Source organism: Rhinatrema bivittatum, chromosome 3 (assembly GCF_901001135.1).
Source record: "Rhinatrema bivittatum chromosome 3, aRhiBiv1.1, whole genome shotgun sequence".
Taxonomy (NCBI): Eukaryota; Metazoa; Chordata; class Amphibia; order Gymnophiona; family Rhinatrematidae; genus Rhinatrema; species Rhinatrema bivittatum.
In genome coordinates this window covers 62,961,664-62,979,507 of record NC_042617.1, presented here as the reverse complement: position 1 = coordinate 62,979,507, position 17,844 = coordinate 62,961,664, and the positions used below count along the sequence as shown (strand labels likewise).

The 17,844-nt window shown below is 43.6% G+C and overlaps 1 protein-coding gene across 2 annotated transcripts in view; it reads right to left on the bottom strand.

Moving 5' to 3' along the window:
• MTA3 (metastasis associated 1 family member 3) overlaps positions 1-17,844 on the bottom strand; it is a 525,799-nt gene that overhangs the window by 312,756 nt on the left and 195,199 nt on the right. For both annotated transcript variants that reach the window (XM_029593316.1, XM_029593317.1), the window contains exon 9: positions 13,789-13,977. In XM_029593316.1, coding sequence (XP_029449176.1) covers positions 13,789-13,977 — 189 coding nt within the window. The remainder of the gene's footprint in view (positions 1-13,788; positions 13,978-17,844) is intronic.

The following is a 17,844-nucleotide window of genomic DNA, read 5'->3' as shown; positions in this document are numbered from 1 at the left end:
GATTCTCGAGTAAGTGAATTTTGTAGAAAGATGATTTTGTAACGGAAGCAATGTTTACAGACATGGAAAATTTGGAATCAATAAGGACACCTAGGTTGCGAGCATGGCTACGTATGGGTATATGGCAGTTATCAAAAATAAGTTCAGCTCAGGGAGCACAGATAGAGTTTGGAATAGTGGATAGATGTATGATTTCAGTTTTTGCTGCATTGAGGGTGGGGAGGTTTATGTCAACCATGTATTTGTTTGCATGTAAATTATGGCTAGTGAGAAAGTGTGTCTCCATGACGTATCATAAGAAAGAATGAATTGAATGTCATCCGAGTACATTTTATAGTTTATGTTGAGACTTGATAAAAATTGACATAGAGGGATAAGATATAAGTTAAATAAGATAGCAGAAAGTGTGGATCCTTGTGGTACCCCGGAGTCAGTGTAATACCAATCGGAGTGGTATTGGTTGAGATTAATCTGTTGAGGATGATGGTGTAAGAAGGATTTGAACCAGTCAAGGGCTTTACCATTGATACCTATGTTTTTTAGGTTAGTACAGAGAATGTTGTGATCTAGAGTATCAAAGGCAGCTAGATTGTCGATGAGGATGAGAATGTAGTCTATGTTGGAGTCGAAGCCCCAAATTATGAATCGAAGGATAAGACAACAAGAGTTTCGGTACTGTGACCTTTCTGGAAGCCATGTTGGTTTGGATGTAAAAAAATATCCTCAATGTATTCATTTAATTGGTGTAAGACTATGGATTCAATTATTTTAGCTGGGGTAGTTAGTGATGCAATTGGACGATAATTGCTTAGAAGGGTAACAGACTTTTTTTTTCTTGGAAATGGGCAGGACAAGTTTTTTTTTTGAAAAGTGGGAAAAATACCAGATAACAGGGATGAACTGATTAGATGGGTTAACGAAGGAGCAAGTGATTCATGGATGTAACAATTTAACAGGGCATGGGTTAAACAGATTATGAGATTTTTATTTTTGAAAGGATATGAATTGTAGTATCAGCTGAAATGGTAGAAAATTTAGAACAGGAGTAAGTAGGTGAAATATGGTTATTACTTGGGATAGGCAGGTGATTGAATTTGGGTGACATTTTGGGGTAGATTTTAAAAGAAGCGCGCACGGCCTACATGTGCGCACAATACCCGGCGCGCGCATATGTACGCCCGATTTTATAACATGCGCACGTATGTTATCAAATCAGGGATCGGCGCATGCAAGGGGGTGCACAGTTATGTACCTTGCGCATGCCGAGCCATGCTACCTTCCCCCGTTCCCTTTCCCCTAAACTGACCTTCCCACCCCTTCCCCTAACCTTTCCTCCCCCTAGCCCTACTCTAACCCCACAAAAAAAATTTAATGTACCTTTTGCACCTGCCTCTGGGCAGGGACAAGTTGCATGCACCAGCTGACTGCTAGCATGCGATCCCAAGCACAGCGGCAAATGGCCGCTGTGCCTGGAGCCTCTGACCCCGCCCCACCCCTGGACCACCGAGACCCCACTCCTTCAGTAAAGCCCCAGGACTTATGCGCATCACCGGGCCTTTTGAAAATAGGCCCGTGTAACCTTTTTAAAATCCGACCCTTTGGATTGTATCTTAGAAATGATTTGTTACAAAAAGAATTTGACAGAAGATCTAATCGAATATTTTTTGTAGTTGTCAAAGATTTCATGATGTTAAATAGAACATTTTCTTTGTGTAGTATGATCTTTTTATGAAGTTAATTTGTTTTTTGTAATGGTTGAGGCATGTTCAGGAATTGGGTTTTTTCACCATCGTTGCTCAAGTTCAAAGGTGTACCATGGCGCATGTTCACGTATAAAGCATTTACTTTCCCTACCTATTTTATAAACATATATATGTATTTTTTGGCAAATAAAAATATGAGGCAATAAAGTGTCTAAAGAGATTTGGGTGGAACTGCACAAAAATACCAACTCAAAGTGGCAGGCCTTGAATCTGCTGGTTTTCATGACATCGTCGCTATTTTTTTTTTTTTTAGTATTGAAAAATACAGTTTGGAGCTTGCTACAGATAGCAAGGATAAAAGGATTCATCATATTCTTTGTAACTGAGAAGACAGTCACAAAAAGACTGTGCAAGCCTCCATGCGGTAGCATAGACAAAAACAGATTGAGGAGACTCTAGAAGCAATAACCAAGAGGGAACTCCCTCACATGCTCAATCCAGCTCAAAGCGCTACTAGCTTGAAGAAATAGTTCTGTCCAGTGCCGCCTGACCCACAGACCATGACTAATTAGCCCTGTTTATCGACAGATAAGCACGTGTATGGGTGCATGTTCACGCGTTTTAAAATCGACCTCTACAGTATGTGTATAGTTATCTCAAAATGTATGGTACATTTTTAACCCTTGCTTACTGTCATAAACTCCCCCCTCCCCCTCCATTAATGCTATATGGGGAAATTCAGATACCATAAATCAACAATGGTGTAGTTTTAGGATCCTTTTGGACCCCATTCCAAATACTTCATACAAACCTTCTGTTCTTATAACATCTTTGTGATTTTTGGTCTGCCGCTCTGGGAGACAGCACAACCTACCCTTTCCCCCTTAGCAAATGCAGTGGTGGATCCTGGGATTTTGTACTTCAGTGCAATCGATGCAGCTCTAATTTGCCTGGTCAGATTATTGGTATTTTGATTTCTTCATTTGACTATCCGTCAACTGCTTTCCAGCTGAATAAGGAACAGGTGCCAACTTTTAAGGCAATTTGCTGCTCCAAGCCAGATGATCTCATCTAAAAAACAAGGCCGGCAACTGCACCAACATCAATGACAGCGTTTTTCATTTTCATTGGCTACCTGTTTTTTGCATTTTCAAGTGCCGTACATATTAAGTGATCCAGATTGTCAAATCCATCTTTGGTTTTGTTTATTCCATGATAAGTGATTTTCTTTCCTCTCCTGCTATCATTTATTAATTTTATTTATATTCTGCTTTTCAGGCACTGTTGATAACAAATTTACTACTTTAATTAATCTTTTTGTTTATTTATTGGCTTTAAATTCTGCCTTTCAGCCACTTCAAAACTGACTAAATTCAGGTACTGTAGATGTTTTCTCGTCCTCACTGGGTTCACAATTTAAGAGGGTCATTTAGTAAGCTACAATAGGGCTAACACGTTAAATGTTATATATTGTGCAATATAGTTATATCGCGGAAATGTACATTTTTCCACAAAAATCAGCTCCCTATTACACTTAACTGTTTGCATGCATAAAATCACATAATGCATGCAAATCAGCTAATGCACATTAAATTTTATGTAAATAAAACAATATTGCTAACAAATTTTTCAGCCACATTATTTTAACTATACCTTTTCTGAAAATGTCATTGTAGCGCGGAAGCACCGGAACCCTAACAAGGATCCCGGTGCTCCCATGCTAGAATTAAAGGGTCATGTGGCCCAACAACCCTCACCCCCCCCAAAAAAAAAAAAAAAAAAGCTACTGGGGCTCTTATCAGAACCCCACATAATCTGGAGCCACCATTTGAGGCGGCCCTGCAAAAAAAAAAAAAAAAAAAAAAAAATTTTAAGAGAAAGGCCACTGCGCAGTGCCGTCCTACCCCCTGCCGAATCCCTCCCCTTTAAATCCAATCCCCCCGATCCTATACAGTGCCCCCCCTTTAATTAAGTCTATCAACCCTAAGCTGTCCCCCACCTCTCTTTTTCATTGAATAGAAACACTGGTAGAGTCTCTCCCCCTTCCCCCAACCTCTAAAAATTACTCTGGGGGTTTAGTGCCCCCCACCGATTCCCCTGTACCTTTAAAAAAAAAGTATTGGTGGTCAGTGGAGGGCCTGGGGCCTTTACCAACATAAGGACAAAGGCCAGGCTGTTTCATTTTGGAAAATAGCACTGACCAGACCCAGGGCTAGGGGCACCCAAGGCCCTCCCACTGAGCACCAATGACTTTTTGAAAGGTTGGGAGGTCAGGGAGGTACATGGTGGAGGCACTACCCCACCTGTGTAATTTTTGGAGGTTTTCTATTAATAAAAGGAGGTGGGGTGGGGTTAATTGAAAGGGGGTATTGTATAGGACTTGGGGGTTTGGATTTAATGGGAGAGGTTTGTGCAGTGGACTTTTTTTTTTTTTTTTTTTATAAAACTTTTTTTTTATGGGGTCACCTTGAATGGCGGTACTGGGGTGGATGAGGAGGTCTAGTAAGGAGGGGCAAAATGTCATAGGACTGACCCCCTTCCCCACAATATTGGGCCCTTCCCATGATAACAAAAAAATTACAGTTTAGTAATTCTAGACCTAAGTATATACTGAGGCAATGGAGAGTAAACTGATTTGCCCAAGATCACAAGGAGCAGCAGTGGGCTTTCTATCCTTGCTTCCTAGCTCACTATTCTAACCAGCAGTCAAGCTCCTCCACTCCTTTAGACTTCCTGGCCCATATAAAACTAAGGTAATATACCAATTAAAAACAAAAACAGCAAGCTAGTTTACTATAAACTGAATTCTCTATAGAGATTAGGAAGAATTAGTCATGCCATGTGGGTGATATCATCTGAATGTGTCAAATGGTCTCATTTCTCTAACTCAATAAGTTTTTACTACTGAGCATCTGAGGGAGCTTCCATGCACTCACCAAGTGAACTCCTTAGTTGATTGTGGGGCTTAGCTTTAGCTAGGTGGTTGACTCTCTAGGTAGACAGGCATTAAGCATGGCTAATTCATCCTAAGCAAACTTGCTTTCTCTGTTGACACAAGCAAGGATGAATTAACCATGAAACATGGAGAGTCCCAAGCTGAAGGTTGCACAGCAGAACACTTAGTGAAAAAGCAACCCATCCCCACTGTGGAGGGTGGACTACAGGTGAACAGACTGTGCAAAATTGCTTGCCCAAAGTTACTGGCACATCTTAAGAGACTGTCCAGGCATTTAATAGGACATAAAGGTGTGAACTACCAGGTTAAAACTTTGCAAATGTCCTCAATTAGGACGGCTGCTAGATGAGCCACAGAAGTAGCCATGGCTCTTACTTGAGCCTTGACAAAGTCTCTGATTGGAAGGCTGGCTAAAGCACTCCTGGAGTGCCACAAACAGGTCTAGTTTTCAGGATATCCACAATCAACATGATTGATGTACATGCACTATCTTCATTGTATGCAAATATATCTCATGGGCTAGAGCAGTGGTTCTCAACCTTTTTTCTGTCGGGACACACCTGACAGATGGTTCTCACATGCGTGACACACTGACCCATGATCGTCACAGGGCTAGATGTAAATGTACAGTTTGCATCCACGGGAACCCCCCTGATCCACAATAATGGATGTAAAGCAGAATTATGACATTCCCCGTTCAACTCACTCTACAAAAAAGATATTCTGGTTCTGGTGTCATCTCAGTAACAGCAACTCAAACTCCTTCTACTTTCAGGCTCAATAGCCCTACTTATGAAAAGACAGCAGTTTACCACCAATGCATGTCCTCTTGAGAAAACGCAACAAATAAGACTGATAAAACACTTACATGCTAGTAAAATATCTCTGTAACAGACACAGAACCGACCTAACATACTCCCAGGATCTGTAGTAATGCACATAAACTAATCCACACACAGTTACACCTGTATTATGGAATACACTCAAACAGGAGCAACCCTATCTATGAAAAGGCAACACTACAAATATTAAATCAGGCCCTAAAAACCAATACACCTCTTATTAGGAAAACAGAACTAGCAAGCAGCTATAGATCCCCACACAGAAATAATTGTAAAACTATACTAATAAGCAGAATAAATGTTTCACAACAACTATGAACAGAATAACATCCAACAATTAAAAACTCATAAAAACTATTAAAAATTCTCCAAACACCAATAAAATATTTCAAAAAAAGCAGACATCACATAATATTAAATAATTAAAATAGCAGTCAATCAAGAAAAATAAACTTAAAAAGCCACCTTTACTTACCCCCTCCAGCAGCTTTCCTACTCCTCTTCCATGCAGGCTGTAGCACACACCAGAAGCAGCAGTAGTGGCTAAGCTCTATACTCATGGTCCTCTTCCTTAGGGCCCATGTCTCACACACACACACACCATACCAGTCATGCCCCCATGACCAGTTTCTGTCTCACACACCAATCATCTCCCAGTCTTTGACAAACACACCAGTCACCTTCCTGAACAGTTTCTCTCATGCCATACACACACAGGCTTCCCTCTCCCGTGTTCCACTTACATATATGGGCTTCTCACTCTCATAATCACTTTCTCTTTCTCACATACACTCACCAGTCTCTCACTCCCATGCTTGTTCTCTCCACATGCACAGGCTTCTCATTCCCATAATCACTTTCTTTCTCTCCCACATACACACACACCAGTCACCTGATCTCTCTCATGCATACACACACAGGCTTCTCACTCCCATGCTGTATCTCACACACTCCCAGCTTTCTCACTCCCATGCCCACTCTTCACCTGCACAGGCTTCTCATTCCCATAATCACTTTCTCTCTCTCTCTCTCTCTCACACACACCCGTCACCTGATCTCTCTCATGCATACACACACAGGCTTCCCACTTCCATGTTCTGTCTTACATACACAGGCTTCTCCCTCCCATGCTGTGTCTCACACACACCCAGGTTCTCACTCCCATGCTCACTCTCTTCACATGCACAGACTTCTCATTCCCATAATCACTTTCTCTGTTAAACACACACACACCCAGTCTCTCTCTCATTTCCATGCTCGCTCTCCACGTGCACAGGCTTCTCATTCCCTGAATCACATTCTCTCTCTCACATTCACATACACACCAGTCACACCGTCACCTTACCAACCAGTCTCTCTCATATACATGCACACACACAGGCTTCTCACTCCCATGCTTTCTTTCACATACACCCCCACAACACCAGGCTTCTTACTCCCATGCTTTCTCACATACCCAGATTTCTCACTTCCATGCTTTTTCTCTCTCTCTCTCACACACACACACATCCCTGACTGTCTCACACTCTCACATACACATCAGTCATCTCCTTGAGCAGTCACTTTCATTGTCTCTCACATATACACATACATCAGCTCTCTGACCAGTTTCTCTCAATCACACACATACTCTCGATCAAATACATTCTCTCACTTACACACAGGCTCTCAATCACACACATTCTCTCACTTACACACAGGCTGGCTGGCTGCTTCTCTCTCTTTCTGTCACTCACTTCCTCTCCCCACCCCCCCCCCCAGCACAAACGGTAGCTGCTCCTCCAGCCCCCGCAGGCCAAGAAGGAAGAATTCCATCAATCGCGGGAGGCTCATGCTGCTCTCTCCTTTCCCTTCCGCTTTCTCCCCCAGAGCAGGAAGATCAGCTGCCTCTCCTGCTGCCACCGGAATCCTGCTATCTTCGGGCGTCCGAACTTCCTGTCGGGGGGGGGGGGGGGGGGTAGTGGAAGCGCAGCGCACAACGTCCGCTTCCTCCCTCCCCCCCCCCCAGCAGGAAGATCGGCGGACCATACGGCCCGACGCCCGAAGATAGCAGGAGGCCGGTGGCAGCAGGAGAGGCAGCTGATCTTCCTGCTTTGGGGGAGAAAGCGGAAGCTGTGCGCGACGCTTCCGCTCCCCCACCCCAAGCAGGAAGATCGACGGACCATACGGCCCGACGCCCGAAGATAGCAGGAGAACGGGTGGCAGCAGGAGAGGCAGCTGATCTTCCTGCATTTGGGGGGGGGGGGGGGAGCGGAAGCTGCACGCGGCGCTTCCGCTCCCCCCCCCCCGAACAGGAAGACCGGTTGGCCATACGGCCGCAGCAGCGCTTCCCCATGTGTGCCGTGATGGCGCGCGAGGCGTGGGTTCTCTTGCGGCACGGCCTTTCTTCTTCCCGCGCACCACTTCCTGTTCCGGCTCCAGGGGGGGGGTGGGAATGCAGGCGCGGGAAGAAGAAAAGGACAGCCGCGGATGCCACAGCTTTTTTTTTTTTTTGCACCGCTGCCGTTCCCGCTGGGCTTGAACGTGCTGATAGCCCGGCGGCAACGGCAGCAGGGAAGAACGAGCAGCGGGAGGGACCGGGAGCCACGCGACACACCTGCCGGTGCTTGGCGACACACTAGTGTGTCGCGACGCACCGGTTGAGAACCGCTGGGCTAGAGTATAGTAATGTGTGAAACAATCTGCTAGCTAGTTGGACAACACACAGCTACTCCTAGTCTTTTGGATCATAGAAGATGAAAAGTTAAAAAGCTTGATAATGTGGTTGAGTTTTCTCCAGATAATAGGCTAAGGCCTTTTTGCAGTGAATGAAAGGCCTTCGCTCCTCTTTATATTTATGAGGTCTTAGAAAGAACATGGGCAAAATAATGGCTTATTTCAAATTAAATCAGAAACTATTTTTGGCAGAAATTTAAGATCAGTGTGGAGCACAAACCTATTGTGGAAAAACTGTAGGTACAAAGAGTAATGAGCCTATGCATGAAGTTCACCGAGCCATCTAGCTGAACTGATGGTAATTAGAAATACCACTTTCCAGGTTTAAGGATCTTTAAGGAAGCCAACTCCATTGACTCATAGGGAGGCTTGATCAGTTGTGGTAAGATAACATTGAGATCTCATGGCACTGGTGGTTTCACAATAAGAGGTTTCATATGTCTCATGCCCTTCATGAAATTCGATACCATAGGATGGATGGTGATCAGCTTTTTAACCACTTGAGGCTTGCAAGTGATGATAGCACTGAGATGCACTTTGACCAATGAGGTACTGAGGCCTAAAGAGAAAAAGAAGAACAAGTACTTACGCAGATTGCTGGGAGCACAGGCGAATGGGTTCATGGACCCTGCCTGATATCAAGGTGAAAAATGCTTCCAATTAAAAGTGTATGCTCTTCTAGTAGATAACTTCCTGGTTGAAATCACATTTTGAACCTCCTTAAATAGTAACAATAAAGAGGCTATCCAGTACACAATATCCATGCCGATAAGTTGATAGAGGGGAGGCTTGGATGACGGACAACCAGATTCTTGAGCTGGTTGATCCAGATCAGATCCCAGGGGAATCAGTGGGCGGACTGCCAACTTGACTAGGTAAGAGAACCACACGTGCCTGAGTCAAGCTGGAGCAATAAGACATGTCAGGTCCTTGAACACCTTCTGCACCATCCTCACCAAAAATGGAATTAGAGGAAAGGCATACAGCTGAACTATATTGCACCTGAACAGAAAAACCTCTGGAGTGGATCTGAATCTGCTCTGAAGAATAGAACAAAATTGGTTAACTTCCCTGTTTTCTGATGCAAACGAAACTGATTGATGGGCACCCACAGAGGTCAAATAGCTCGTCTGTCACACCCTGGTCCAGGGACTGCTCAAGGAGGCAAAAAATCCTGCTGGGGCGATCTACCAATGGATTGGACATCCAGGAAAGGTAAGCTGCTTGAAGGAAAGCTCTATTTTTGAGAGCCCACTAATTAATTTTCATAGATTCCTGGCAAAGGATTCAGGATCTTGCGCCCCTTGTTAGCTCACATAGAATATTACCACTTTGTTGTCGGATTGGATCAGGATAATCTTTCCCTGAAGGAGATGTGAGAAAACCCTTAACACATATCATATGGCTCACAACTCAAAGAGATTTATCTGGAACAGGAGTTAGTCTGCTGACCAAATCCCTGAATCTGGAAGGAGCCTGTATGCATGCCTCACCCCCTGGTGAGCACATTCATCACCAGCATTAACTGTTGAAGCAGAAATTGAAGGGGGCACCTTTCTCCAGGATCTAGACATCAATGAAGTGATAATTTAATGTCCATGATTACCCGTAAGGGATATGACGAAGGCTAATGTAGTTGATCCCACTGAGAGTGGAGGCTCCACTGGAGAAACTCAGGTTGAAGTACTATGTCCGAGGACAACCAGGATTGATCATCTAGTGCTTAATCTTGCTTCATCAAGTTATGGACCAGAGTTCGAAGACAAAAAACCTGATCTGACAGAAGAAAAGCTTTTTCCTCCAATAAGTCTATCCATGCATCAATAAACTAGATTCTCTGGGTAGGGACCAAGTTTGATTTGGCAAAGTTGACTATAAACTCTAGTGACTGAAGAAGCTGCATTGTCTTTTGCAGAGAGTTCAACATCCTTGCTTGAGAAGATCCTGCCACCAGCCAGTTGTCCAGGTAAGGAAAGCCACAAATCCTCCAACTACGAACATGTGTTGCCTGCTACAAGGCATTTCATGGAAACACTTGGGACTGCTGAGAGCCCAAAGGGGAAAACCTTGTATTAACAGTGAAAAGAATCCACCACAAATCTGAGGTATTTTCAATTAAATTGATTAGATGGGTATGTGAGAATGTCTTTCAGATCCAGAGCACACATCTAGACTCTCACTTGGATAAAGGGTAGGCTGGCATAGATGGCATTTATTTTGAACTTCTATTGTAACATGCTTTTGTCCAGTCTTTGTAAATCCAGGATGATTCTCAATCCTCATGACTTTTTAGGGATAAGAAAATAGAAGGAATAAAACTCCTTGCCATGGTCTTTCAGAGGGACAGGTTCTATCAACTAACTGAGAACAGATTCCTCTTCAAGACAGAGCTGAGTCAAATGAAATGGATGCTGATTGAAGGCTAAATAATGCAGTACAAGTGAATGGAAGAAGTGCAAATGGTAACTAGACTCCACAATTTTCAGGACCCAATGGTCCTACTGTCACTCTTTGAAGAGCAGGTGAATACTCCCCTATACTACAGAGATCAAAGCCTGATGATCAAGTCTCATGAAAAACTAGGTCCAAGCTTGGGCTGAGCTTGTTTTGGTGTCTTAGGCTGAAATCTCTCACATTGTCTGTGTGCCAGAAGTTGCTGCCGCAACAGCCAGGCTTGGCACTACAGCATGTGCGAACCATGCAATTGCATGGGATGGCACACCCGGGAGGGCAGTAGTGGCAAAAGGGAAGGGAGCAGAGAGAGGCCTGTACAGCTACCAGTATACCTCATTCCAATGGCAGAGGAAAAAGTCAGAGGCTCATGCAGCTGCCAGTGAACACCATCCCTCCAGTGGTGGATGAAGGCAGAGGCCATACATCCACTAATGGACACAATCCCAGAGTGGCAGAAAGCAGATACTAGTGCAGCTGCTGGTGTATGCCATCTCACCAGTGGTGGAAGGAGGCAGAGACCCATGCCTCTGGTGGACCCCATCTCACTGGCACTGAAAGAAGGCAGAGGCCTGCATGCCGCACCTCAACGTGCACATTTCCTGACCCAAGAACAGAAGATGAGGGAGCCCATTCTGCCAGCCCTGTGGTATTCAAAACCTGTGAGGCTAGCATTTCCTCTATCCTCATTTCACAATGCACAAGATGAAAATAGGGCAAGCCCCCATTACTTTTGAATATCTTGGAATAGGCAAATAGGAACCTGCCTGTGTTATATGTATATCTGTGCATGAGAATGGGAGCCTGCCTGGGTTGTGTGTGGGTGTGGATGGAAGCCTGTCTGGGTTGTGTGCGGGTATGAAAGGAAACCTGTCTGGGTTGTGTGCAGGTGTGTCCATGTGTGCACATATGAACAGGAGCCTGCCTGGGGGGGGGGGGGGGTGTGTATGTAATGTGTGAATGGACGTCTACCTTGGCTGGGTGTGTGTGTTAATGGGAATCTGCCTTGGGTGTGTATGTGAGTATGAAAGAATGGAAGCTTGCCTGGGTTGTGTGTTTGAGAGAATGGGAGCCTGCCTGTGTGTGTGCGTGCAAAAAACAGCGAAAGGAGGATCTTCTGGGGAGATCCTCTACCTTTCCTGTGGAGAAGGGTCAGAGGAGAGACCTGCTGATCACTACTGACCAAAGGAGTCTTCAGATTCATAGCTGTACCCTAAGAAATACTCTGAGTTCAAGCCAGACTGGTTTATTAGAAGTGTGGCATGGGATCACACTCAACTACCAGATAAAGCTTTTAAGAGAACAATCCTTGTGTATGTTGATGTTTAGACTCTGATGAATTTCTGAGCCTTAATGAAGCTTCCTCCCACAATGTGCTAGAAATCAACATTAGTGCACAAGTACTTGATGCTACTCCAGAAACCAGCATCAGGGCTCCTCTGCCAGATGCCTGAATAGTTTCCAGTAAGGGCTGGACATCAGTCTGCAAACATACTGATGCCCAGCTTATTAAGAACATAAGAAATTGCCATGCTGGGTCAGACAAAGGGTCCATCAAGCCCAGCATCCTGTTTCCAACAGAGGGCAAACCAGGCCACAAGAACATGGCAATTACCCAAACACTAAGAAGCTCCCAAGCTACTGATGCAATTAATAGCAGTGGCTATTCCCCAAGTAAACTTGATTAATAGCCGTTAATGGACTTCTCCTCCAAGAACTTATCCAAACCTTTTTTGAACCCAGCTACACTAACCACATCCTCTGGCAACAGTGCCCTGCATTTTACAATCCATCTTGCCAAAGCCAAGATGGCCTGTGATGCAGGAGGAGAGGCCATATCTTTCTGGGACAGCAGAAGTAAATTGGTAGCAGACATCTGGATCCCTAAAGATTGTTATAATTTCCAGGCCTCTTGAATCCCTCCCAGTGGGAATGTTTTGGAGGATTCAATGCAGCCATCTGATGTTCCTGCTCCCTGCATTGTGCACTGATGGGGACAGATGTCATTGCTTCTTCGCCTTTGCACGATACACATCATCGGAGCACCTTGATGACAGCAACAAAGTAGAACACTGCGCTTTCAGATAGGAAGCACTAGAAGATGGTCTATCTCCTTCATCCTTCCTGGTGCTCAGTGTCGATAGGGACTGATGCCCCCTCAATGCTGATGTACTATAAGCAGTTGGTGGAGCTCCTGGGTCCATCAATATTGATAGGCTGGACTTTATCCTCCTGGGAAGCTTCTCCATTAGCACCAATTGGGAATGATATCCTTTAAGGGTCATGGTTCCACAAAAAGGAGCACCCCAAGCTATCGTGATTGTCCCCCAAGCAATCTACCATTGGGATCTATGACAGACATGATGTGTTTGCACAGGGACATTTATTGAAGCCACTGGCCTTTTTCTCCTTCTGAGGCATTGAGCAAAAAATTAATGAGGCAAAATCAAATGACTTGATTGTGAAGGAAATTTTTGACCAATTCCATTTGATACACTATTGTCATTTCATCACACAGCTGATGAAAAACAAGGTAAACTTGAAAGATGGCTGAAAAACCTATCTAAAGAGATTAAAAGGAGTTAAAAAAAAAAAAAAAAAGAACCATGGGACACCCCAAAAAAATAAAAATAAAATTATTTTGCATTTGAGAGAAAAATTCCCACCAGAGAGAAAGAGAATGATGACCTAAGGACTCTGCAGAAAAGAAGAGACTAAAGGGGCCCCATATAAACATGATGGAATGGTTCAGGATGTACATGTCCAAATGCACATGCACAAAATTTCTATAAGCTTTGAAGTCAAACTTCCACACTGGCTCCATCTAATGATGCTGTAAAGCTAAATCATTTGCAAGGACCTCCATCTGCTTGTCCTTTAAGAAATTGATTTGATGTAATTTGAAACTGCTAAAGATACATATATAAATAGATAGGTATAGATATATAAAGAATTTGATAAGAAACAAAAAGATACAGATAAGAGGTTTTTTTCTGTGAACTTTTTGACAATTTCAAAAACTTCTAAAATCCAAAATAGAAAAGTCTACTACAAACCTGATGGCAGCTTTCAGTACCACAAATATTTTCCAACATTACTAAAACATTTTTTCTGCACTTACAAAATCTTGACGTATGTCATTGAAGTCTTTGCCATATTTTTCTAAGGCTTCTTCAAATAGGCTAGCTTCTGAGGCAGACCACTCTTCCATTTCATCTCTGCATAGCACAGGTCCTCCTTGAGGTACAAGAATACTAATGGCACTACTCAAGTCATAGTTGTGTTTGTGCAACGTATCCATGGCGTGAAACTAAAAATATGTAGAAAAAAAAAAAAAGAACAAAGGCAGCTATTAAATTATGGAATGATCAACTAGTTTTTCCATTATTTTTATTCTTTTAATAATGTGAGGAAATAAACCTCCATTACGACCTAGTTAATAGTATACAAATATATTAGGCACAGAAATAGAGGTAGCTGTGAATAAAAATATCCGCATCCACAGTTCATTAATGGTGATACATATCTCAGCACTTTCATGCACCTGGGATTTACATGAACTGTAAATGCCGAATACATTTAAGTATCTCCTTCCCTCATTATTCCTTTTAGGATAGTTCTCCTCTGAGGACATGTCATCATGGAGTAAAAGCATAAAGTTTTAAACAGCTGCATTCAGTTCAGTGAAAATATGTGGGCTTACTTTAATTTTCTACACTGAAAAATATGAAATGGGAAAAAGTCTTCATCAGTTTGCAATAAAGTTCTAAGCTTCCTGGAGTCACTGCATATTTCCCATGCACCCTATCACAAATAAACTCTCAAAATAAGTATCTTCATGTCTTCTCACATCTTATATAGGGAAAAAGCTCAACTGGGCAGAATGAATGGCCCAATTTGGTCTTTTTGTGCTGTCATTTACTATGTTAATGAATGCATAACTTTACCTTAAGCATCCACATCATTTTCCCCTTGCATCAATACATAAATAAAAGGTTGCTGGGAGGAATTGGTGGAGAAACCTCTCTGAAGAGAGGCAAGGCGAGAGGGAGAGTTATCAAGGCTCCAATTTTACCTGGGAGCCTGTGTTCCACCCGAAAATGGCCCAAATCACGCCCCTTTTGTGACATCACCATCTGGGGCCAGGAACACCGAAAAATTCGAGGCAAGTGTGGCTGCCAACTCAGAGGAATTGATGGAGAAACCTCTCTGAGGAGAGGCAAGGCGAGAGAGAAAGTTATCGAGGCTCCAATTTTACCTGGGAGCCTGTGTTCCACCCGAAAAATGGCCCAAATCACGCCCCTTTTGTGACATCACCATCTGGGGCCAGTAGCACCAATAAATTCGAGGCAAGTGCGGCACGCAGCCGAAGCTACGCGCCCCTTATTAATAATTTTTTCCTATAATTTATATGGGAAAGAAAAGAAAAACCAAGATTTGGACATCTTCACCAGCTGTTTCCACGGCTAGAGGACCAATGGACTCCCACGTTTTGAGGAGGGTAAGTCAAGCTGCCCGTAATTCAATATCAGAAATATCCTTTCATCTGGATCCCCTGAAAGCTCCTGTCTAATGCAGCAACCCCAACTATCAAGTGTTGTACCTGTCTCCACTCCCCAAAGCTTGACAAGTACAGTAATAACATCAAATACTGACTCTGTAATAACCACTATTGGTGGAGATTCAGAGGTATTAGGGGCACAGGGGGATATGAGACTACCACTAGTAGTCCCAGACCCATTGACCCCCAAAATGTCAAGCTGGGGGATGTTTGGAAGGCAATTAACGAACTATAGAAAACAGTCTGCTTCAATTATTCAAAATAATAAAATATGTAATGAGATTAAAAGTGACATAGAAAAGCATAATAAATGTGTAACAGATAGAGGAAGATGGTAAAAATGTATCACAGATAAATGCGTTACAAATGGCAAATAATTCATTTATTAAAGACAGTTTAACAACTCAAAGACAATTAGAAAATTTGGAAAATGTACTTAGAGTAAGAAATTTAAGGTTTTTGAATTTTCCCGTTTCCAGATTAATATCTGCATATGAATTATTTAGGAAATATTTAGTGGAAATTCTATCAATCTCAAGTGTGGATGAGAAGAGTATTTCTAAAATATATTATATTCCCTATACCAGATTAAGGATTCCAGAGGGTGAGGAAGCTATGGATCTACTCCAACAGGAATCACCAAATTTAACTGCTTTTTTAGACTCATCAATTGATGATATTCCTCAAACAGCCACGTTATTGGTTACTCTCTGTAGAGAAAGTGACAAAAACTTAATTTTGCAAAAGTACTTTAAAAATAAAATTACTAAGAGGATCCTGCAATTTGAAATCTTATATACTGTCGTATATATTGAAGCTCCTGTTTCTTTAGATTTAAACTGACATTATGCCTCATAGTGTTAGGAAACGAAGGGCAAAAGAGAAGGCAAGCCCTGGAGCCTCCCTTATCCCTGAAACATCTGGTCCCATGGATGCTCATATTGTACGAGGAGGTACAGAATTGGGAGTGCAATCGCTGAGACAGAGAGCATGGGGAGTATCTCAGGCTCCAATGCCTGACTCTGACATCTCGCTTTCCCCGATACCAAGAGAAGCACCGGCTAACCCTGCTACACTCAGAATCCCAGGGATGGAGCTGACCCCACTGCATGCCGAAGTTGCTGGTAGCAAGGATCAGGCAGGGAATCCTACCCTGGGCGAAGGAAGTGAAGACGTCAGGAAATTACATCCAGACGAGTTAACCGGCAGTCCATTTAGAGGTGAATTGGGAAGGGCTATTGGACAGGACTATTCAACTCCTATTAATACAACACATTTATTTAACACATTTATTACAGAAGCCAACAGAAATACTCTGGAATCTTTATGGACCGCAATAGAAGGTTTGATGAATTTGATAAGCAATAAGATTCTTCCTATTAATGATGGATGTAAAGATCATGAAGTAAGATTACAGGTAATAGAGAACACTGTTAAAAGTGTCTCAATACAAAATATAGAAATGAAGGCTTCTGTTAATGCTAATAGGATATCTCAAGAATTATTGGTGAAAGATAATATAAAGTTATTAAATAAGGTGGAGAATATGGAAAATATGTTAAAGGCTAGGAATTTAAGAATTCTCAGTTTCCCTAAACTTCCATATATATCTCCAAAAGAGATGTTTAGAAATTATTCAACAGATTTTAAAGTACCTGAAGAAAGCATTCCTCCAGTGGTAAAAGTATTTTTTTATTTGCCACAAAGAGGAAAAGATAAAGACATGTTAGAAGGTCAAAAAACTGATAGGATAATAACAAATTTAACAGATGCTGGAGGTTTCAGACTCTACTATAGCAGAGAAAAGTACCTTGATTGTAACTTTTGCATTAGAGATGTTACACTCAGGTTTGTGGACCCTAGGGCCGACGAGGGGATGTTACACCTTGCGGAGGATCCGTAGGTTCTCTCGTCGGGTGGCGAGGCAGGACAGAGGAGGAGAGCAGCTGACCCTTGGCACTCAAGACAGAAGCTACTGTGGAGACGGACAAGGAGATAAGCAGAAGGATGGTCTTCACCACTGGTGGTCTGCGGTCCCCCCGGGAGGAGCCCGTAGGGACCCGGGCCACTGGGACTTAGGTGGGCCCTTGGAGACGGTAGTCTTGAAGGAGTCCTGGGTCGAGTGCCAGAGGATCACGCTCACCAGTCCGAGGTCGTGTACCAGAGAGTCACCGCTTGCCAATCCGAAGTCAGGAACCACGAACACCAAGACGAAACAGGAACCAGCGTCCAAGCGCAGGGAACTCAAAGCAAGCAGACTAGACAGCATTGAAGGACGTTGCCAAGTCGAGGAATGGTCAGAGGAAGTCTCCTTATATACTTCCTCTGGCCCTAGAGGTAAGAACTAGCTGCAGGCAATTAAAGGGGCGAGGTCCCTTTAACTCTGAAAAAGGGGCGTGGCCTCGCGTCCAAGCATGGCGGCAGTTATCTTGGATCCGGGCCGCAGAGGAAAGGCAGCAGCGGCCACGCGGGAGGAGCAGGGACAGCTCTGATCCCGGCGGCCAGCCCAAAGGCCCACGCCACCACGCGGGGGTGCGGAGCTTGGGGCAGGGCAGTCGGTCCAGACGCTGCCCTGGTCGGAGGAGGTAGGGGGCCGCGCCCGCGGATGGCCGTGGG